This window comes from Ixodes scapularis, unplaced genomic scaffold, assembly GCF_016920785.2.
Source record: "Ixodes scapularis isolate PalLabHiFi unplaced genomic scaffold, ASM1692078v2 PGA_scaffold15__6_contigs__length_5221840, whole genome shotgun sequence".
Taxonomy (NCBI): domain Eukaryota; kingdom Metazoa; phylum Arthropoda; class Arachnida; order Ixodida; family Ixodidae; genus Ixodes; species Ixodes scapularis.
Window position 1 is genome coordinate 4,771,174 of NW_024609841.1, and position 24,719 is coordinate 4,795,892.

The window sequence follows — 24,719 nt, forward strand, 5'->3', positions numbered from 1 at the left end:
GAGTCCAGCTTTCAACGACAGGTTGCAATTCTGTGCGTCTCAGAAACGATTGCACCATCATGTCTTCAATTTGGGTCTAGGCTGCGGTACAAGATCGTTGTTACTGCGCGTTTTCGAGCGTTAAACTTTCCGATAAACATGCTGAACAATATCCTCGTGCAAATCTGCTTGTGAGGCACTTCACTAAGCTCTAATGGCAAGGAGCCAGTTAAGCGCTAATTAGGAGTGCGCATAATTGGAGAAAATAGAAAAGGGGAATAGCAAAAAGAAACAAACAAGAATCTGAAAAAACTACAATTTTGTGTGTGCGTTTTTTGTGGGTTGCCCACTTTTTACATCTTCTTTTGCACTTTCTGTTGTTTATGTGAGGTTTAACTATTCTCCCTGAACCGTGTGTTCCACGAAGAAAAAAATCCTGAGCCTTTCGATTCGGCATTCTCATCTTCGTAGAGGTATTCGGCAATTCCCCCGACAATATGGTCGGATATTCTTAACAAATAAAACATGTCGGCAGAAAAACAAAAATACTGTCAGGAGATTTTCCTACATCCTGTCTCGATCCTTGTGTCTTCGTGACGTAGTATGGAAGCGGGCCGAGTGAGGACCATCATCCCTCAGGCGGGACAGACAGGCGCATCTGTCACCGAATTCCGAATTCCAAGTCTCCGCCAGGCGTGGCAAGCGGCGATGATGGATGCAGCTTGCACTGTCAAACGGGGACAACTTCTCTGCTTTCCTCCAACCATAAACAATATCGCGACGGTGAGGCGTCCGTGTCGAAACACCATGGTTCGTTGGCGTTACTTGTTTTTGTTTTTCTCCCAGTCCACTTTTGCATGCTCGTTCTCCCCCTCGCTCGCGAGTGTGAGGAATGGCGCAAGAATCCCCCATTCGTCTTGTTCCGGCTTTTCTCTTTCTCGGGGGAAAAAAAAAGGCGGGGGGGAGGGGAACCTGGCTGTAAGCTTACTTTTAGCCCCCCCCCCCCCCCTCCCCCCCCCCTGCCCCCCCCCCCCCCCCGGTGATGTTCGCCAAAATAAGAGGGCAAAACCAAAAAATAAAAATGGCGGAAGAAGCCACGTCTCCGTCCACTAAGCGCGAAACATCACTTCTCATTAGGGACGAATAATTGGCAGCTGGAAGGAGAAAGGGTCGCCGTCGAAATAGTCTCTTCCGACTCAGGGCCGTAATCTTTCCAGATACTTCTCTTCCTTCGAACTCCACCGAAAAAGAAACAAAGAGAAACTCAAGGTAATGCCGAAGGGTGACCTGGAAACGGGACAAAAAACGATAATTAGAAAAATGAACGCGAGCTTCAAAAACGACGAAAGTAATAGTGTTCTGCTGAACGTGATGTTCGCCGTTTAGTGATGGAAGTTCTACAATATTCCTCCAATGAATGAAGTGAAACACCCGCTACATCCGCAACCAACAGCGAAAGAAGCCTCGATACGCAGAAGAAACGGGAAGCAGTATTACTTAGGAATAAGTAAAAATGATGCATTGCCAAATAAAAAAAAATCAGAGACGGCTCTAGAAACTTTTAAAAATATGGTACAAATATAATACGAAAAAAAAGACAAAGACAAAAGAGCAGGCGGGACATGCAGCCACTCGCTTTGTTTCTTTTCCGCTTTTTTATTTGTGTCTATACTCGGCGACAACTTTTCTTGGCAATGCAGTGGAAGGCACAGGCCCGCGTCCCCTTTCCCATTTCTAGTGTACGCAGGCTTTCCTCCTCCCCCATTTCCGGGGAGAGGAGGAGAGCCCGCGCACACTCAAAATGGGAGAGGGGATGCGGGCCTGTACCTTCCACTGCATTGCCAAGAAAAGTTGTCGCCGAGTATAGTTATGCACAACCTACCCCCACAAATCACTGTACTAAAATCAATGTTGAAATAAGGTGAACATTCGACAGCAACTAAGATGAAAAAAAAAATAATTGCATATTCCAGAGGCGTTCTAAATGCATACATTTATGGGTCATCTATGCCGTCATGGCGTAGCATGACGTTACGTCACGTGAGCGACCACTTGACGTGACGTCAATCCGCATCACTGGACGTCACATGCAACGTCATGTGACATCACAGTGTCATTTGACGTCATGGTGTCGCGTTACCTCACAGTGCCATGTGAAGCCCCTGTGTCGTGCGTTATGTTCCAAAGCAGCTATGGCTTTTATCGGTTTTTATTTTCCTCTGTAGCATTCTCTGGGGCTTACGGCAAGCTCTGATCTCAGCCCCCGGCAAGCGCTACTAGACGCATCATTTGTCCCAGTCAGGGAATCGTTTCCTTGTCCGGGCAAAGTGAAAAACAAAACTTGATAAAAAAAAAAAAAAAAAAAAGTAATTTGAACATCGCTAACATATATCTTGAAAAGCAAGAGACTACCCGTGTAAACGAACAACAAAGTAATTCCTTTTTCGCCCGTTCTATGTAAGAAAATTGTTTATTCTATGGTTCAGTTAGCCAGAGTGGGAAAAACAAAAACTTCTCCCTCGCTCTTTAGAGGTTCCAACTCAACTTGCAAAGCAAGTTGAGTTTAACCCTGTAAAGTTGGCTAGTTGAAACCGAAGGCAACTTGCAAATCGCCTTCGATTCCAATGGAAGATCACTTTTCTCTAGCCCTGAAAGACTCTAATGCAGGGGTCTCAAACTCATTAAAGTGTGGGCGCCAGATAGTCTACCCCAAAAAAAACCTCTAAAGCCAACTTTAAAAAAAAAAAAAAAGATTTAAAAACATAAAAAAAAGCAATGGTGTTTTACGTTGCAAAGGAGCTACGTCTCTGAATGACACTCCAGATGTCTTTGTTTTTTTAGAGAAGGGGGCAGCTCGTGCTCGTTGGTTATTGTAAATTATCCTTTTGGCCGTTGATATATTTTGCTTTGATCATCTACCGTGGGCGCACACATATAATGATTACTCGATGCAAGCTCACTGTCGCTTCCCTGTCGTTCAATTCACTTGGGAATCAGACAATATTTGTATTGTAATTGAAATTACTCTCGGTTACAAGCGTGCGCTTGGTGCTTTATTTTTTGCAGTTTTTCCTGCTTAGCGAGTGTTCGTGAATTCGAGGTGCGTCATGAGCAAAAGGATCGTGTTTGTAGCCTAGAGGGGGATTGCCGTACAGGTGATGACCATCAGGAAGAGCCGAGAAACAAAAGTTAGGACCGAACAATACTCAATTAAAGAGATATGACAGAACAGTGCAAAAGATGCTAACACATCGTAAGAGCAGAGCTACGTTTCGAGTGGAAATGAGTGGACGACATGAAACGATGAGACGTGTAGCGTTTGAGACAAGGGAACGGGCGTCGCAGCCGCGGGATGATTGCGGGCCGCGTCTCAGCAAGCCGCGGGCTGCGTGTTTGAGACTTTTGCTCTAATGCCTACGCGTCCTATTTGTACTTCCCTGTTAGCCTTGCGTGAACTGATGTCAAATACTTTATACCAGTCAATATCAAAGTGTTCTTAACGTAATTTGCCTCTAGAGAGTGAAAATATTAGAAATGATACACGTCAACTACTACGTTATGTGACTCCTCAAATGCTTTAAACAAGAAGTGCATAACGAACATTTTCCAAATTTTAGGAATGACAAAGCTTATTTGGCTTGGTTTTTAGGAAGACTGTGCTCATTATTCTCAAAATTGAACCTTGTTCTCTAACTCATTTGCCTTGCTTCTTAATTGTTTTGATTTGGTTGCTTAATTTACTTTTATTTTGTTGTTGTTGTTTTTTGTCGCGCAGTGAACTTGATTTTTGACTCCACCTTTGACGTCTTGCACCTTTCTATGAATGGATAAATTGCTCACTTGCATTAATAACTTGTTGGTACATTGCCTTTCCGCAGTAGTGTTTTGGTAAGCGCCGTAAATTACAAATACATAAATGTTTCAAAGTATTAACGGTTTCAAAATATGCAAGTAAAACCAGCGCATTCACACACTCCTGAACGGAAGATTGAAGAGCAGCAATCGGGCATCAGAACTGGAACAAACAAACGAGAGCACTGAAGTGAATATGAAAGAATAAAAACGGAGACAAAATAGAGGACATTCAAGCTAGGAAGCACCAATCATAAGCATATACGAAAAAAAAACACGTTTGCAGCGAAAAACATTATGAGTAGTAGTTTGAAACACGGTGTACCTGCACTCTTTTTGACAATACATGAAGACTCTTTGTGTAGAAGTTAAGTGTGCTAGAAAACACTGATTTTGGACATACTTGTCTTTTTCTTCTTTCTATATTTCAGATTGTTCGCGAATCAAAAAGATGCATAGCGATAGTAATTTACGAATGCTTTCGGGTTCTAATTTCATGTACAGAAGTCCCGGCCAGGAGGTGGATCCCATATAGTTTTATATATTACTATTTCACAGAATCGAGTAGCCTTAGTACTCAAAATATCCGTCGTCTAACAGAACGTTTTCCATCTTGAAGCTGCCTATGAGAGTCAAATCTTAGGTATTCGTTTTAACGTTCTTCGTTTTTAACCCAATTACACATGGTACAAATTAATTTTCTTACATTCCCCATTCCAGACATTCTGTCCAAGTCATCTGTACTGGTTACCAAAATAGAACGACTGTTCTCACCCGGAAAACGTATTTAGAAAGAAGATGAATAAACTAAAATATTAGAGTTAGGGCGTTGTATTATTAGCTGACTATACGGGCGGATTTGGTGAAAGGCACTGGCACTTCTGGAATGTAGACATTAATTAATTTTATAAAGTCACTGCAATTTTAGCCCCTGATAAAAGTTTCTACTTGTGGTTTGTAAACCCCCTCCCCTTTTCATTTTGCGTCATTATTCTTTTCTTATCCAATTAGGTACAGCGCCCATTTTTCGGCAAATTATGAACTTTTTGTGTATAGTCGTGGTAAAAAAATGGCTTAAAAGTGAAAAAAAGGTATCCAATCTGAGAGAGTAACATCAAAACTTCAAAACATCAAAAAGAAAATTTGAACAAATGAAGTAAATCTTTACGGAAATTTTGCTGTCTCGAAAGGTAAGAATTTGTGCAATTACACTTTTTCTGCATTGTCTCGGAAGCACCATTCGCTCTTCCCATTGTTTCAACTCTTAAAACGACAACAAGTGCATTGTGACTTTACGGAATCGATTCCAGTCTCCAGTCATGTGTACCGCGAGAACGGCACCGACAAGATCATATCACACCTCACCAGACCCTGTTGCCAACATCAAGAAGTCTTTGCGTACGTGACTTAGAACCAATGAGAGAGAACCACCACCACTTTGCCAAACATGTTTATCGGTTGAAGATGTGCAGTTGGCTGTTCATCTTTAGGTATAATCGGTATTATAACTAAGGCTCTCGTTAGTAAATCTTGCAAGAATCATGAAGTCGAAAGCAATGCACCAACCTGTATATTTTCCGTCCTTATTGTTCATTGTGGATGGAGAGAAAGGTAATAAATTGCGTATTTAAGGGGAAATGGTTATAAATATTAATAATCGGATCATTTTTAATGTGACCCTTATTTTACCCGTGACATTCATACATTTTCCTTTTGTAGGCTACTTTGAGCACTTACTATCCAAATGACTAAATGTTATTTTTCATTCGCGTTTTCCCAGCTTGAAAAGAGAACCGGCAGGTTAGCCTTTTTGTGTTGTCAATAAACGATTGTGTTCCTCGAGTGCAGATACCTCTGCCGCTTGAGTACGGCGTGCCATTAAAAATTTACACTGCAACCGGTGACTGTGTTCACCGACCCTCGCAATGTGTTGTAACAATTATAGCATATACAAGAAACACCTGAAAGAGTGATGGATGCCCGACCTGCCACGCAAGACCTCGAGGGGCTCGGAGTTCTAATTATGCTAAAGGTGTACTCTAACACACGCTGAGGTTGCCGGCAACAAACCAGTCACCATTTACCATACGTATTTAGACATCATAAGGTTTTCCTTTCTTTGAGGTACGGCGACACTGGTTTTGCTGTAGATGAGAAATTTAGCCCGCGCAGTACTGCAGGCAGCTCGAGGTTTTAACGTGCATCAAGCAGTTGTGGCTTCAAGACCGCACGACAATGTTCATCCAGATCGAATCTGGCAGGGGGGGGGGGGGGGGGGGGGGGGGGACTGAACCCCGGATTTCTGGTTTCTGCAGCGCGTTCTTTCGCTCCACGTGCTCCGAGCTGCGGCGCCCCTGGCCGGCAACGAAAGGGTGGAGGAGCTTGGTTGGAGCGCCCACTGACAGCAGTGAGCAATTCCCACCCCTTTCGAATCTAGAGCAGCGCTTCTCAAGCTTTGCGTCGCTGGCGAAGCCCGAAATATATATCTTATGGGTCTGTTGCGGACCCCCGTTGATGACAACAGTGTCTTGCATTGATCGGGGAACTTACGTCGCTGTAGATCGCAGTAAGTTGAAGTCGTCAATCCGCCTCAATAGGTCACAGAGGAAAGCAGAAATGGCAACACGTATTTGAGCGCTTTCTCCAATAAGGCCCGTAGAAAAAGGCGCTTACAACTAGAAACCAACAAGATTCTAGATCTATCTCGTGAAAACTCTACTAGCAGCAAAAATGTTCGGTTCCTCGATTTTCACTCTGTCGAGTGATTTAACTATCACCGGTGGGAGCGATCCACAACTCAGTGCGGCTTATATTCACGTCATCTCTCTGAGGTTGCGCTCTTAAAGCCTCTCTCTAATAGTTCTCCCTGTGATACTCAACTGTGGGAACAGGTGCAGAAGCTGATTTTGTTGAATAAACTGATATACTACATATTAATTTTATCGCCAGAGCACTGTAATAACATAGAATAGGAATGTTTTCAAATTGATTCGAGCTTACGGGCACTACAGTGCTTGTACAAGTATACTGGCACATAACGCCACTGAAAGATATATTTCGTTTCTCCTCCGCGCATTTCGCTGACCTAGAATATCATCCCGAGAGATAGCCAAAATAAAAGAGAGCGCAAATCCTGTCAAAATCAGGAGTGCGCTAACTTTCGGTGAGCGTTGACCTTACAAAATTGTTTTCACATTGAGGGACAATGGAGCATGCACAAGTGCCCTTCTCAGTCATTAATGTTCGCTTATCTCCCGCCGTAGCTAACTAACCCCATTTCGGCCGAGGTCACCATTTTACCGGGGCACTACCATTAGTAAAAAAAATACTGTCTTTTTGTACTTTAAAAAAGAATCACGTTAAAAATAGGCGTGTTTTATCTTTCGCAATATTACGGTAGTCACGGGTATCGCAGAGCAGGCGTATAATCTCTGGAAGTGCAGGGGGAGGGGGGGGGGGGGGGGTAGCACGATTGCCCCGCGTGCAGAATACCCGTCGCAAAAGCCCCGCACCATTATCCCTACGTTTCGAGAATCCCGCCTTCATTTACCTCGTCCCGTATTCCCCAAGTGCCAAGAGCCCCGTCCTTATTGCCCCCTTCCCATCCTCTTCGCGCTTCGAAAAGCATTGCTCTATGTATTTACCTAATCCTTTTAGCGTCTACAAAGGCTCTTTAAATGCGATCAACAGCAAAATAAAGCGATGCACCCTGCTTTCATAGAAGTATACTCAGACATAGAGTTATAGACTTCATCGACCTAGATGGATAAAAATATTTTTAAGACAACGTAAGAATGGAAGGGGCGTCTGGTGCTGTATATGTAACAAGTACGGCGCCATGAGCTGCGGGTTAACAATTTCGACAGAACCTTTGGAACTGTGTATCCGCGTGTGCTTCAGAGTCAACGAAAGCTTTGGTATAAGGGTTATTTATAAAAACTGTAACTTTAAATGTTTTGCCAGTGACTGATATTTTCTGCCGGTTCTCCCTTGTAACGTCACAAGACGCGATTGTGTATAGCGTACTCCTGAAGAACGGTAAGCTTTATCCAATTATTTCTTACTTGAGTCCCGGATACGGCATGACTACGCTGCACAACCTCGCGTGCACACCTGCTCTTTCTTAGTTAAAAGCAGAATGCTCCGCCCTCGCGCTGAGGGCCCGGCCACCTGACACGGAAAATTCCGGTCATGGGCTTCTGAAACTGGGGCTTTCTAAAGTGGGGCAAAAGGGCCGGGGCGTTAGCCGAGGGGCATATGACACGGGGCTTTTGACATCGAATGTTTTCGTGCACCACCCGGCGGCTATCATAGAAAGCGACTCTGATGGGACAGCTGCATTGCGTGAACACTCGACGTGTGTCCCTCGCAATCAACGCCTCGGCAAACATTTGTGTAGAGACTGGCGTCCAATCGCTGCGGAGACGGAAATAGCCGAACTTTAACAATGTAGCGATTTCGGCACCGTTGCCCGTCCTCTTCCAATCCCATTGAGTGGCTATGATCAACCTTGGCGGAGTAGGCGCCAGATTACGTGGTCCCTTCTGTTTGCAAGGTGAAAGGGCAAACGCTGCTCGCTCCTCCCTTTTCTTTATGATTGCCATTTCGTGGAGAAAAAAAAAATCGTAAAGGGTATAAAAGAGTTATGGGTTTTTATTCACCGAACAAATAAACTACGCTTTGCCGAAAGCTCATTCCCGCCCGGAGTGTAGCGGTAGCGGTTCTAACCAGATCCCAAAGTTTAAAGACTAACCGTTATGTCATTGAAAACCAATAAGTGATCTCCCGAAAATTTGAATACAAAAATATGGCCCGATTTTGCCTCTTTTCACTAACTGGCGTCATTCAGCTCCACGTATTCGAAAGCTCCGTCGGCTGCCATTTTCCCATAGAAAATTTGAAAAAAAAAAAAAAAGAATCACTCATAACCTTTGTGTAAGGTGACGGTCAGTTTGAAACTCTGGTGTGTCGTTTGGACCGCGTGCGTCACATTTGGGCGGAGAATTGCGTTCGGTGATTCGCAGTTCCTTTTTTCGGAGAAAACAACCCTGTAAATGATTGGGACACCCTGTATTTCGCTATTTATGAACACCAAGAATTAATTCTGAGTGGTATATGTTAAACTTAAGTTCCTCTTGAAAAGGTGCGTCTTTAAAACTTGGCGCGAGGAAGCATGTTCCAGAGGACTGTCCCGGGGCTTCTTTTTATTTTATGTAAGAAATACCACGGATGACATTTCACCATCGAGGCAGGAAAGGGCACCAGGAGTCAGGAAAAAAAAAGGGAGGCGACAAGGGTCACTTTCGAGAGTACAGTGGTTGTCGAAAGTGGCATCGCGACACAAGTTCTTTTTGATTTCGGCTGCACTGTCCACATTCCGACCACGTTTCTGCGTCGAGCACCGCGTCCGAGAAAATAACACCTCGCGGATTCGCTTCAAACCTGGGACAAGAGCATCCGAGAATGCTGCTACCGTGACCGAACTCCCTGCGGGTGTTGTCGAAAAAGAAAACAGTACGGAGTTTTTCCATGATTCGAATACTTTCTTTTTCTTTCACTTGTTATTATCTCGTCTAGAGTTCGATCTTTATCTCGTTAGTACTGTTTCTTGTGGCTCGAGAAAGGTTTACCCACCTGCGGCAAGAACAGTGCGTTTAATTTTTTCCTTTTTTTTTAAGGAGGACTTTTTTTTTTAATTTTTAGGTCCGGCCTTATGTCTGTCAAAATAAATTTCGTACGAAGGGCAACACACACTCTCAGAATTGTCTACAGGAATCCTACCCCGCTGTGCACTTGAAAGACATTTAAAGTGTTCATTTAGTCACTCAATCAACAAGAGGAGCGCTCTGTGCCGGTCCAATGACAATGCTGCTTCTGCTTCAATAGCAAGTATAGACCCCATTTTGTTTTTGCCAATAATTACTGGTGAAGTTTACCCAAAATATATCCCAATAATTGACCTTTCTCCAGTGAGCCTCTGCTCTCCCTCGCTTCCCGCTGTCGCCATTTCCGGGGAGTAGTTTCCCACAAAACCAACACAGTCAACACTTATCTTCGCGTGTATTTTTGACAGTTAGATATGAGCATCGGTAGTATGCAGCATAAAACTCAATAAAAACCGATACATCGGCAAAATAAAGCAATGTTATCTGACGGGTGGATGGAACTTGGGCTGCCCTTCGCTTGTAGTTCGCAGACAACACTTCAGACGCGGCTCCTTACTCGAAAAATATATATTATCGTTCGAAGAATATATAGTAGCCAGCACTCACGCAGAAACATCGGAGAGTGCAAGCCGGAAATCTATGCACTCTGCGCTTCGAGGAACCACTAAAGAATGAAGAAAAATAGCGTAATGAAATGCGCTTCTTGAGTTCACTCGTTTTGGGTGAAGAGCTATCATTCGCAGACGATAACACCTAGACACGTGCAAAACACTAAACGCGTTTGTAACTTGGCAATTTAGTAGTAATTTAACGAATGATCTGCGCTGACTCTCCGTTGGGGAAAGAAACACGCCGCCCAACATTCCGGAAGTTCGCATAGCTCTGTAACCGCCAAGGTTCACAGAACTTTAGTGCTTGCATTCGCCGCAAAAGTTAATAGAAGCAGAAACAAAATAGTTTTCACATGTCGCTCTCTACGTCGCACGACGTTTGCTTTTATTCATACAAACCTTGCATTCAAGTAGCTTCTTTGAAAGGAGCGAGGTTCGGCGACCAGCTGGCCAAAGCAGCGTGAACCCATAGCTGCTTACTTCATCCCGTTCAAACTTACAAATGAACAATAGGGGCGTACATGCAGGAACCACGGCTGTTTAAAGTCGCGCTTTCACACGCTTTTGTCTGTGAGCATTCAGCCTAAAAAAAATCTCGACTCGGCGGAACGAGAATACGCCCATTGTTCTCGAACCGTATAGAGCTGCTTCCGCTGCGAAATAGAGCGAGATGCAGATTCGGGTATTTTCAAACCAGCGGTGCTTGAGTCTCAGCTTATACAAACACACCGAGTGCGCTTTTATACACAACATACAACCCCCCCTCCCCCCCCCCCCCCCCCCCCCCTGAGGAAAAAAAGTAGAAGTAAAGGCAAGACAGTTGCTGCCTTCATTTGTAATTCAGTTTTTTATGTGCCTTGTTTACAACATTTGCCAACGTCTGTTCCATCGAACATTTTCTGTGACAAGGTGTCACTGATCATCGTAGTGGGGAATTCTTTCCAGAAACCAAAAAACCCTATAAATGACATCTTCCCTGGATTTTTATAAGTTGGAAATCAATGCCGTTTGGCTCGAGGTTTATCTAGTTAGGCTATGGCTCGGTAAAAACTAATACAACACTCTATCAAATATGCCCAAAGTCATCTCCCAAATACAGCGTGTATAATTTTTTTCTCTATATTTTCAGCCTACTGTGTACTAACATCAAAAATGTGCTTTTAGCGTCCAAGAAGACTCGGTGTAATCCCGGCCGGTGTGGTAAAGCATTAGAAAATCATTTCGATAAATACGACAACGGTACCCTATGACGATACGCTGCATGCGCAAATGCCTCAGGGTGTATGGGGTATTGCTATTGGAGATATCGGAAAAACTGCTAAAACTCCATATTGCCCTCCTGTGTTCATCACTTGTCTCTCGATATTCGCACGTGTTCCGGACAGCTGGCTTCCCTTCATCGTGTGAATGACTTACAGAAAACAACGAGTAACTCGTGCAAAAGATAAAGGCGAGGTTGTGTGCTCCTTTGTTGATTTGCGGAATGTTTAGAAAATAACTTCTGAATAAAGTAACAACATCCAAGAGCATATCTTTATACTCGCATATTTGTTTCAGCAACTTCCGAGCAGTATACAGTTGCGAATGATATTAAGAGACCCGGCGAGTATGTGGCTCACAACGCCTGCCGCGCTATCTATCAGAAGATAGCTGAACCATTACGTGGCTTCAGCGACCGTTTCGTCGTCCCTCCACGCTTGACCAGTTCTCGCTGAATCGATGCTCATTTCGCCGAATATAATGGCCTTTCGTAACCAATAATGAAATTAAGCGTGGCTAAATCCACTGATCCGGCATGGTGGGTGATCATTTTTCGGAAGTTAGATAATGCGTTCGCAAGAGAAATTACAGTAAGCAATTTCTGTTTTATTTCACGTAGCGCACCTCCTATCGGTGCTGACATGGTTATGGCTTGCCAACCAAGTGGGGAGGATTTATACAGAAATCGAAAATCTGTTATAAATGCCGCTCGTGTACACAATAGCCTCGATGATAAATCAGCCATCTTTTATTCGATGAATCGTCTAAGCCACGCACTCGCCTGGACTTTTTCGTATCGTCTGCGGCTGCACTTACCAGACTTTTTTTTCGGGGTACCTCTTTTTACCCATTAAGAAATTCAACAGGAATTAATAAAGCTTAGAATGACCTAAGTACCCCAAACTTGGGCTGAAGCGCGCTGAAGATCACTACAACATAAAGGGCAGTAAAAATGTACTAAATATACTTTAGGTGTATTTTGTTTTTGCATACTTATGTGCATTTTGAACGTACGGCAGGTCTTTGGAGTATTCACCAGCAGGTGTGAAGTTCAAAACCAGGCAACTGTAAGACACCGGAAAATGTAAAACAAAAAACACATTTCTACAACTATTTTTTTACTCAAATAAAAAGCCTCACTAAAAGCAACAGGAACAAAATAACTGTATAAATACATTGCCAGCATAAGCAATCATCAGTCAACCATTTATATTGTAACATCCGAATCGGAAAAGGCGTATATAAAACACAAAATAAAGAGATTCTGAATGTTTCGAGGGCTTTTTTGAAATCATTCATTCGTTTAGGTATGGGGGGGATTGACTGATTGAAAGTGTTTATATTGTTATAACCTGGCAAGGTTTTCGCCAATTAATCTGTCTTCTTGGGGCGCATGTGCGCGGGAAATAAGGTTATTTGAAAATGTTAGTTCGAGCGAATATTGACACTACAGAATAGTGATCGACTTCCGGATTTTCGAGAAGATAATCATATATAAACAAAATCAATGGGCAGCTTATTATGTGTTCGTCCCCTTCTGTGATCCTGAGTCTCGGGTTTTATTACCAGAAAAAGTTGAATCTTCCCATCTTTCTACGCTGCTCAGAATATTTTCTTTTCCTTGCTGCCAATTATGATGATGTAAAATTTAGCGTCTTATGCTTTCCATAAATAGCTCATCTTGTTTTACCTTATTTAGCTTGGGCTTTTTTTTATTTCGTGCTCGGGTTCCTAACTATGTTAGCAGGTTCCAACTTCGATCGCACAAGGGATTATTACGCTTGAAATTTAACGCGATACTCCCCGTGATGCTTTTCTTGTGTTTTTGACGACGAATACGTAATTTTGGAAATGGTAATGAATAGCAGTTTTGAATGTGCTAAGAGAAGCGAAAATAGCATGATATAGTTACACCCAAAATATTTGTATTTCGGGCGTTATTTAAATAATAAATAATATCCAATGCCGTATTTTTTTTTTATGCACAAGCCAACGGTCTTTGCGGACTTGAGATGGATTTCCTGAGCGCTTGGTGAAATTTTCATGCATAAAAAATTGAAATTAAGTCATATATGGTCAGCTACGGTAGAGATTACCTTAAACAGAATTTAATCACCCCCGCAAAGCTGCGTGTTGCAATGTTTGGTTGTAGTTTTACTGGAGAAAAGGAAACGTTAATTGTAATCTTTGGTGTCCCGAGGTGCTTGGGTTGTGTAGGTCAAGTTCTGGTAAACAAAAAGGATATTGAAGTAAACTTCAGCGCAGTCAACGGTAAGGTCAACTGCTTCGCAGGTATGAACTGCCAGCAAAGCAGTTGCAGGCACTCCATGCCTGCACCCTTTGCTTTCTCTTTTCTTTTTGTTTTATTGGATTCCGCTACCCGACCTACGGCCACAGTTGGTGCATTCGATGGTGTCGGGGATATCAGCGTGTTTTGCGTGTTGATATTAATAAGACAAACAGCGGCTGGCAATTCAGTCGAAGTGATGCAGGAATAACCACATGTTTGCTTGTTTTTCGAAGGTCAGAAGCAAAGGACCCGAGCTCTTGCGATGCGTCCATTGCGCGACTCTGGTGGCGCATGGCGGCAAACGTAATAGTGCTCCTTGGCGAATCGAACAGTAAAGGCCTGCTCCCACATGCAGCGCAGCGCTACAAGTTCAGCGCTGACCCCGCGCTAGGCGCGTGCTGACGGGAGCGTTCACCAGCTTTGTATCGGTCCGTCGAAACGGTTGCTCATGGCAGCAATAAGTAGCTGATGACACATCAGCAACGCTATATCAGCGCCACACTGCATGTGAGAACCGGCCTTAAGGCTCACACCTGTCAAGTTCGGTTTAAAGGGCTAGTTACACCTTTTCTTCCAAGCTCACAAAAAGAAAAAAGAAAAGAAAACTTGTGAATCGACATTTACAAGTTCCTTTTGTGACTCGTCATGGTTCAATGTGGGCATACGACAACATTCTCTTTAAGAGAGATAAATTATCGTAAAAAGAGTTTTTTTTTTTTACTTGCATCAATAAAAGGTTGGGACCGCCCCCTTGCATGGGATAATAAGTGGTCAAAAGAACAGGAATGTGAGCCTCACAGTTGATTGGCCTTACAAATCTAAGACGTGCGAAAAAAATATGTATGTTACGTTTTTTTAGAAGATACCTTCTAGCTCACGTGAACTTCGTGAATGCCATCTTTCAAAATAAAGATGTGTTGCTTTTTCTTGCTTAGCTTCCTTCACTTCGAAGTTATGATAAATTCAATAAACTTCTATGGCATTTGTATGTTACTCTTTTATCCGTATGAAAGGTAATGGCCACTCAAAGTTTTTTTCCTCTCTTATTGTTTCTTGATATTTTTTTTGATTGCTGTTGCGTTTTTCAAAGAATATTTATATAAATTATTTTTTGCACCGCTCTGTCTCTACAAGAGCGCTGGGGACCAGTCAAGTTGCCTGTGCAGCTTTGTGCCATATGCATATCTTCGTATATGTATATACCGGACATTTTTGCGAGGACTTACAAACATCCCTAAAAATAGGGTGTTCGAGAAGATAAAAAACTTTTCGGGAACAAACTGCAAACCACGGCGGACGATTGCAAAGGGCATTCTAATCGGCAAAATTATTTATTTTTTAATTGGGAAAATAAACAGATGGTTCCAATTGGAAATGTTTCGAGTGTCGTCGAAATCCCCTATATCGAACAACTGTAGAACGACTAGAAGGACTGGAGAAGCGCGAAGGGACGCTACATGTACCACTCGTGCAGCAAGCGCAAGTACGGCCTTGCGACTTCGAAAATTTACTGTTATGGGAATTTTCGATGACGCTCAGCAAGTTTCTAACAGGAACCATATGTTTATTTGCCCTCATTCAACAGCTAATTATCTCATTTTAGGTAATTATTTAAATTATTATTATTTTTTTTGCAATTTTTTGGATCCGCCAAAACTGGCAGTTTGTTCCCGAAAAGAATTTCTCTTTTCTCAACCACACGATTTTCAGAATATTTGTAAATATTCGCAGAAGCAACGGGTATACATGCTGTGAATAGAGTTATTTTTATTATTATTATTATTATTATATTAAGAAATAGGTCCCAGCGTTAGCGAAAGAAAAAATGGGATTTCTATATTTATAGAAATCCCTTTTTTTAGATAAATAGTTCTAGATAGACCTATCTATCTCATTGGGGCTATAGCAGAATTTAGCAATACACCGATAAACCGACAATACAACAAACTATCAAAAAATCGCAACGAGATCAAATTAGATAAAAATAACCATCCCCCGCCCACCCACCCCCCTTTCCCTCACACACAAATAAAGAAAAAAAAACAGATAGATAATCGATGGGCCCCGAAAAAGAAGAACTGTGATTGGTGTTCCGAGGTCATCGCAAGGCGGCATACGGGCACGAGGTCCTGAGTACGTGCGTCTCGATAAACAAGACCTTCTGCCAGACGAAACCTATGACTTCAAGGGAGAGCGAGGCGGACCCGTCCAAACACAAGACGGACCACTCCGGTCGTGACGTAAACAATCAGCACTGATCATAATTGGCGCCCCTCTTTCCTTTTGTTTAACGCCTACGGGTATCTACGATTGAGGCCACTTACAGGGGTTAGTAATTCGGATAGTCACTCCAGTTATTGCCTCAGTCGCCGAGGCACACGTCCCTCGCAATTGGTGATGTCTCCAAAAGTGTAGCAAGAACGTCTTCACTTCATTATTCCAGATTTTGTGACGTGACAGAGCCGACATTTCTAGAGAGATTGTGACCCTGTCCATGTGTGAAATTAATACTACCGTTTTATTTCAATGTGTCGAAAATGCCGTCATAATATATGCAGAATCGCGTTTTACAAGGGACGCCGATAACATATACTCCAGTTTCAGCCTTCCACGCTGTGCCAGGGGTCGCCACGTCCTCGTTCTGGACCGTTAACTTGTTGTTTTCGAAGCTTTTGCGGCTGGCGAATTCTCGAAGCATCTCCGAGTCCACTCTGCCTCTGTTTCTTTTTTTTTTTTTTAAGGCGAAAGGCCTTATATGTTCTGTTACACGAAAAGGTGACGTCGGCGTTGTGGCCGAAAGATTGACATGAAAATACGTCATCGAGCACGTGCCGCTCAAAGTAAAGCGGACGCGCCTCACAAATAAGACACAATGAAAAACACAACAACGCAGATGTTTCGTCACAGAAGCGGTGAAGAGGGCGAGGCGCCTCGCCTGCGCAATGGGGGTTCGTGATATCACCGCCGGAGCGCCATCTGCGAAAGGTGCATGCGCTTGGGACTTCATCTGTGCTCGTTGTGTGCTTCCTGTGGTGGACTGTAATGCGACCGCGCGAGACTATAATGCTTTCGCATTCCTACAGGTAAGCAGTCTTGAGTGTCCTCCTGTAATTTTCACTACACCTGCGTCGAGCGGCCGGCGAAGATCGCGGCGCAGGTATTTCGCAGCCGGCCAACATCGTTGGACCGTAACACGTGCTTCAAATTTTAAGAAGAAATCAGAGTTATCTTCGGTGGAAGTTTTGTATTAAAAGAATTCAACCTGGTTACCTGCATTTGAAAAAAAAATGTATGTGGGTGCAGTTGCATTATTGTGGTGACGGCACAGTTTCAAGCGTCAATAATCCTGATAGTCGAACGATAAAAGGCACGGCTTTACACGTTGTTATAGTGTGACTCACGCTCATTACGCACGAAATAATTCTGAATTAGTGATTGTAAACGTGCTCTTCTGCACTGTTGCATGCTGATTTCTGCGATATCATCCAGCAAAATGCCTGTCTGCAGGGAGATGCGAAGGGTGGCCTCTCAGTCGTTGCGTGTTGCTTATTCACAAGACGCGCCTCGGAGAACCGACAGTGATTAATCACTCTTCCTAGTTCAATACGTTCTATACTTTCTTTCAGTATAAGACAAATGGCCAAAGGTACTGAGCCAATTAGAGCGCCGGAACGAGGCACGTGACGATGTAGCGTCAGCGAGCCAGACTCCCGTGGGGAGCTGTAACATGCTTCGCTCTGTTCCGGTGATTGGCACACACTAGCTTAGCGTTCGCCTTCGAGTCATGTTTCATTAATAAGGTTCTCGAGAGCAGTTATAACGAAGTCAACAGGAATAGGAAATCACTTCGCTATATCCCCTATTTTGTTATAACCGACTTCGTTATAACCGGTCTCGACTACCTCCGTTCCCAAAACATCATTCATAGTATGAGTCGTCCTTAATACTGAGACACAAAATCCATGCATTTTCCCAGTTTGTTCCCGAGAAATACGTCAATGTACGGGGAGGAAATGAGGGAGTGGATATTATTATAGTACGCGAAGCCGCGAGAGCGCTGAGCTCTGGTTAAACGATTAAGGGGTAGACACAAAGCCAGCTGCCTTTGTATCTGCTCAACCTTTGAATGCGTTCGAAGTGTGAGTAGAGACAAGGGCAGCTAGCTTTACATGTACTCACTAATCATTCCAGCCAAAGCTCAGCTTTCCGGGTCACCGCGCGCTCGCATCATCTCCTCTCCCTCAGTCTTTCCCGCATCACTGGCTCTCCACACTATCAAAGTCCATATTTACGAGACACGAATTACCACGTCATATTGAGGCGGATGTACTCACGATTACAGAGAACTAATGAGTTTTTCTTAATTTCATGGGTTTCTATAACAACTACCGCGGTACAGGCCCTTGCGAATTGAAATAACAAATCTCCGGGTAGGACAGTGACACTCGCAGTAATGTCAACTTTTGTTTTCCGGACAGTATAGCGCGTAGCAATAACAAGCTGGTATTCTCTATCGGAAACACAGAATACGGAAGAAATTCCGCTCCGCCAGGTGGAAGGTGGATCACCGTTGTTCGAGTACTCCGTCACGGGAGCTCTCCCCGAGGGAGGCCAGTGGGAGGGCGCCGACGACGCCTTTCGAGTTTGGTTGAAAGACCCGAGAGATTTCGGGGAGGGGTCCGCAAGGTCGGACCGATCAGGCCCCGAAAGAACGCCGCCATGCCTCACTTGAAATCGTTCGGGCTCATTGAGCGAACCCCAGAGAGTCGTTTGTTCGGCTCGGAGCGAGACAGAGGCTCACGAATACAATGACCCGCTGGATGTTTCCAGACCCTGATGCGACTCGAGACCCGGCTTCCCGTGGCAAGTTCCTGCGTTTAGCTTTAGAAATCGAATCATATTTTCATATACGTGCTACTTGAAACGAAAAACTGAGATAGTAAAAAGAAATGGCAGTGACATTTATCTCTAAAGTAAGATAATGAGTGAAACGCAGCATTTGAAGCAGCGATCGCGTAAATTTGTTTTAAATACCTTTAACAGGCGTTTCGAGGAGTGAAAAATAACCTATATCTTTATCAGTATCCTCGCTAAATTTAACCAGAGAACTGATATTGCGTAGGTCATGTGCAGTTTTCTAGGCGTTACCGAAGAAAAGTAGCGAAATACGTTACTCGCTCAAATAAATGGAACGCGTTATCGTTACCGTTAAGAAGTAACGTACAGAGCGCGACACTGTTAGCGCGAACAAGCGATCACCGTTTTTTTTCAATTTTTCTCTTTGAAACCAAGGGATGTCATCCAAGTTATTATTGCTACGGAAAGAGCTTATTTAGTTCTATAATGTAAGCGAAAACATTTCGTGTTCGCTAATACTATTTAGAAGTAAAATGCGAAAATGCGCCGATGTCGTGTTCGCGCTAACAGTGTCGCGATGTGTACGCTACTTTAGCGTTACTTTTTTGTATTTATAAATTAACACGTTTCACTCTCTAGACATTACAAATATGCATAAGCGCCAAATTTCAAGAAGTGTTATGTACATCCAGAGAATGAAGGTAATTGCCTTATTTTTTATGGTGAAATTACTTCAAGTCTTGGGATCAATGTGTAACGGGTAGCGTAACTACATTACACATTGGTCGAAATAAATAACGTAAGTATGTGACCCGTTAAGGTTTAAAAATGCAGCGAGTACGTTACAACGTTACAGGAAAAAGAACTCGTTATCGGTAGCGCCGTTACCTCTAACGCGTTACCGCCAGCACTGGTCATGTGACATCAAATGTCTCGCCATATTTTCTAGACGGAATTGGTCTATACATTTCATGTGAAGCAGGGTCACGTGATGTAAATTTTCCCTCTAGTTTCAGCGGGGAAACTGACTTGGGTGCATTGGTCGCGTAAAATTAATTTCTCCGCCAAATCTAGCGGGTAAACTGATTTGGTGTACGGCTTCCGGCCGTGACCTTGGTCACATGACGTGAATTTTTCTGCAAGATTTAGCAGGAAAACTGGATTGGTGCATATGTCTTATGACGTCATATCACGGGATATCGATGTTTACCCCTAAATTTAGGGCTGAAACTGAATGGGGGCGTATGTCACATGACGTGAAGATTATCGCTAAATGTAGCGTGGAAGCTAAAATGGCGTACACAGTACTTCAAAAAGCCTCTGAGTGGCAGCCGACGTTTTGATAAGAAACGTAAGACTTCTTTCCTTAGCATATGCACTGCCTCTGAGACCTCTAAGAGTTCTATTTAGGGTTCTTTCTACTGTGATAACAGGGCCTTGGAATGCACTGTCATGTCACGAGGCCTGCAACGACCTGGTAGCAAATATGATAGTATATATGCAACTGTGACTTTCAATAGATTCTTGTTTTAGAGCGCAACTCTTACGCGCCCGTTTCCGGCTTGAGCGGCGTCGCCGTCGGCGTAACCAAGGTTATCCCAAGGTCACGTGACCCCCAAGGTCACCCCAAGGCCACGTGACCCCTCCCAGGCCAATTGAACTCCCAGGTCACGTGACCCCTCCGAAGGTCACCCAAGGTCACGTGACCTCCAGGTCACCCCAAAGTCGCGTGACCCCCGAGGTCGCGTGACCCCTCCCAAGGTCACGTGACCCTTTCCACGGTCACCTCAAGGTCACGTGACCCCCAAGGTGACCCCCACGTGACCCCGAAGGTCACGTGACCCCAAGGGGACCCCCACGTGACGCCCCAAAGTCACGTGACCCCCAAAGGTCACGTGGCCCCCCTCTTCGAGGTCACGTGACCCCCCCTCCCCCCCCCCCCCCGAAGTCACGCGACAACCCCACCCCCGAGGTCACGTGACCCCCTCCCCCCGAGGTCAGGTGACCTCGGGTCAGCTGACCTCGGGGGGAGGGGGTCACGTGGGGGGACTACCCTCCCTTCAGTACCCTTCCCTCCTCCTCCTCAAGAGCTGCGCTCCAATTCGGCGTTACAGGGAGTTATAAACGGCTTTCACTTTTTAGTATGGCGTCCAGTGTGCGACTTATCACACCGACCAGTGTCGGTCACGTTCGTGAACTGTAATCTCGTAGAGCTAGAATTTAAAATCTTTATAGCGACTGTTAAAATCAAATTATTTGATGCGTTCGAGTAACGAAACACACTTAGAATGTCCGCGAATCGGGAGCCGATGGCCGGTAATCGGATGACCCTTCTCTTCCGTTCGGTATTATGTGGTTACAGGCGCCAAAGGCTCCTTCCTGTCTCACTTCATGGTCCGAAGCGGCTGTATGCTGCAACGTTTTTCTATTTCTTTTCTTCTATTTTTGAGTTTTTACGGCTTCGTCGTGTTAAACCTCTGGCAAGCCCGACGAAGCTGATGGTTCTAGAGTGGAGATAATGCTCTTGTTCACTTTCAATACACTGCGAGACTGCCGGGTCGAGACAAAACAAATTTGAAGTTGGAGTGGAAAACGAATGCGAATTTCACAAATGCATTTTTTTAAAGAAAGAAGGCAGTGCAAATCATCAAACGCTGATTCCTGCTTTACGCTTTGTGAACTGCCTCTTCTGAGCACTAGTTAGCCCAGAGAAAATATATCTTCACGGTGCTTTAAAAGGGGCTCACCAGTGAGGCTCATGTCGAAGGAATCTAGAGACGATGTTATTGAAGAAAGGTACAAAACACAGGCGAGCTGGTGAATGGTATCCATAATAAGCCTGAGACAAAGGAAAAATAAAAAAAACGGACAGTACAACGAAGTCTCTAAAAGAGACTTCGTTGTACTGTCCGTTTTTTTATTTTTCCTCCGTCTCAGGGTTATTATGGAGACGATGTTATGTTTGACCACCTTTCTTTCGTTTCTTGTCTCGAAGTTGTTTTTTGTTTTTTTTTGTTTTTTTTTGTTTTTTTCCCCTGGGATACGTTACTTGTTGCTTGCAAATAAAAGAAATGCGTTACCGACCTACGTTACCTTAATATACAAGCGACGCGTTCACGTTACCGATAAAAAGTAACGCACGTTATTTTTTTTCTTTTTATGAATTAACATGTTTTATTCATTTCACATTACAGGTATCCATAAGCGCCATATTTCAAGACATAATATGTACATCCAGAAACCGAACGCAGTTCGGTTTCTGGATCTTACTTCTCATGGTTCTACCAAAATACAACATATCTTGACGGTTCCTTAAAAGGTGCTCACCAGTGAGGCTCATGTCGAAGGACTCTGCGCCGATCTTCCTCAAGTCCTCGACTGTCCTCCAGGTAAGCGTGAGCAGCCTGTTCTGCGAAAGGTCCACGGTCACCAGATTGGGCGCCCCGACGAACATGTTGGCAGGCAAGACCCGCAGCCGGTTGTGGGAGAGGTGCAGGACCGTCAGGTGCGCGAGTCCGTCAAAGGCCACCGGATCCACCTCGGAGATCTCGTTGTACTTGAGGTCGAGTTCGGACAGGAGGGGCATGGCGCCGAAGACCCGGGCGTCCAGCCGCCGCAGCTTGTTCCTGAACAAGTCCAGACGCTTCACCTGGGAGGGGCCCTCGAACGTGCGCTCGGTCAGGTTGGTCATCGCGTTGTCGCTCAGGTCGAGCTCTTTCAGCTTCGAGAGCCCCGCGAAGGCGAGATCCTCGATGACCTCGATCTGGTTCCGTTCGAGGAACAGGTAGGTCAGCAGGGGAAGGTGGGTGAAGGAGCGCGTCGTTACCCGCTGGAGTTTGTTGTCTCCCAATTCGAGTTTCCTCAGCCGTGGTAAGTGGGCGATAGAATCCTTCTGGAGCTGCGTGATTCCGTTGGAATCGAGAGAAAGAACGGCGAGCTTGGAGAGGTTGTAGAAAGAGTGACTCTTCAGAGAGCCCAGCTCGGCCTGCGAGAATTTGAGGCGCTCGAGGAGCGGTTTCCGACGCAGGAACACACTGGGTACGAAGTCCAATTTGTACTTCTCTCCGAAAGCGGTGAAGGTGACCGCCACGACCGACTGTAGCCTTTCCAGGGACTTGAAGACGGCATGGTCGGCTGACAACGTCCTGACCACGAAACACGTCACTTCCATGCCGCCCTCCATGTCGGGGTACCGCACTTCGTCGCAGCGACAGGACATTGGCTGGTCTGCGGGCTCGCACACACTGGGGGTCAGCTCTTCTGTGGCTCCCGTCATCGTATGCGGCTCCGTGAGCAGACCCAAAAGGAAAAGTACCGGAAACCTGTAAAAGCGAACCAGTGTTGCGCCGCCTAAGGATTTGCGAGGAATCGGCGTAACAAACTGTGGGATTCGTATCATACGTACACACGTTGAAAATATCCCTGCTCTTTTTGACACTCTTAGACCATCCTGAGTGCAACCTGACCCACGATGCATCCGAAACCACAGTCGTCAATGGCACTCCTGTGGTCATTAAGCTCGTAGTTACATAAGAACCTTCTCTCATTTTTCCACCGACGCCAGCCACTGGAGTGTTATACGGATAGCAGTTCTTAATGGTTGAGCCAATTAGAGGTAGATTTGTGCCTCGTGTGCATCGCGGTACGATATACATGCAGAAGCCTCTTAGAGTGTTCGTCCCTCGACATCACGTGGCGAGCTAATGGCTCCGATTTATGGTGGAACTTTGCAAATGTCGAGCAATAATGAAGAGGACTATGAAATACAGGTGCAATGAAATGCAGAGCTGATGGAGCAGGTTTGCGATTTAGATGCGTTTTTAGAGGTACGCTCGCACCCTGCATCTGTTTCACCAAAACAGTGCGGGCTGCCAAGAAACCACGTTTTAGCACGACTGTAGTCTCAGCGGTTTAAATGATTACCGGGCGGCACTTGGTGGGAACAGCGTCCGCTCGAGCCCCATTTTAACTTGATGGCTGTACTTGAAATTCCCGTAGAGTCAGAAACATTACAACTGTTCAGCTATAGTACCAAGAGGACGACCTTCTTCGGAGTTTCTTCCAGAAAAAGACCGCAATAAGTGTGATGGCCAACTGCATCGAATGTGAAAGCTAATTGGAAAGTACGAGGCAACAACCGACGTGTTTTATGGCCTATTTTCTCACCGTCTTGCCTAATTAGATGGGAAAACTGCGGCGAAGTTCTGGCGCCTTCGGAGTGTTATGTTGGCTGTGCATGGTCTCGTCCGAAAATAATCACGGTGATTGCAACCCCACTCCGGCTACTGTCAATTCTATGTCATAGAAAGGTTTACTTTCCGAGGTTACCGTTCGGTTTCTGTAACATACCAGTGTTCTTTTTGGAGCTTGCGGCTTTTGTGGTTGAAGGCTCGCGAAAAGTATTAACCTTATTGGTGCTCAGAGGATTTACCAAGAGACTGTTCGCTGGTTCGATCCTTACTAATACCCTGTTATTAAGGTTCAGGTTTCGTACTAAATTATTCGTGTTTCCTCCTTTTCGACGACCTACTTTTCTCAAAATCTCGAACAAATTAGGCAGCCCCTTCAGATTTGCAATTAGCGAGTCATTTTCGAGATAAAATGGTAACAACGGAGCAAGGATTAGAGTGAAGGACACAGCGAGGATTCATTAGAAGGGTGCAAAGGTTACTTCACTCTACACGCCAATAAACGTTGCTAAAAAATATTTATCTTGCTACAAATGAAGGGTGCTATGTTCACGCAGTGAAGCAGTACTTGAAGCGTCGGTAACTATAACAAACTTTATTATAGTTTAACAAATAACGCCAGCCGCTCTGGAGGGTGCTGTAATATGGTATATGAACGGCTTTAAAGCAATATCTACCGGCAGAGATCTCAGAGAGTCAAACGATTTGATCTAAAGAGGAAAGGCGGCAAATGACACAGTCAGAAATATTTATTTACCGAAATCTTAATCAATCTATGCAACACAGGGCACGAGATGCTACCGACTCCCAGGAGTTTGTGCCTCAGTGTCGCGGCGTATGTGGATTTGGCATATGAGTCGAAACGTATTTCCGGCATTCGCATTCTCTGAGCTTCCTCCATAAATATTTTGGAAACAACTAATTGTGACACTTCAGAAGCAGTGAAGAGTGCAAGCTGCGAGTTCATGGGCTACCATAGCTTTGACGTCAGTGCCACAAAACTTTGACGCCAACT

The 24,719-nt window shown here is 44.6% G+C and overlaps 1 protein-coding gene across 1 annotated transcript in view; it reads right to left on the reverse strand.

Moving 5' to 3' along the window:
* Positions 1-22,791, reverse strand: part of LOC121835620 (leucine-rich repeat and immunoglobulin-like domain-containing nogo receptor-interacting protein 1) — a 31,465-nt gene extending 8,674 nt beyond the window's left edge. Inside the window, exon 1 of the mRNA XM_042290053.1 lies at positions 21,843-22,791. Within this exon, the coding sequence (XP_042145987.1) occupies positions 21,843-22,791 (949 nt within the window). The remainder of the gene's footprint in view (positions 1-21,842) is intronic.
* Between the last annotated feature and the right edge of the window lie 1,928 nt (positions 22,792-24,719).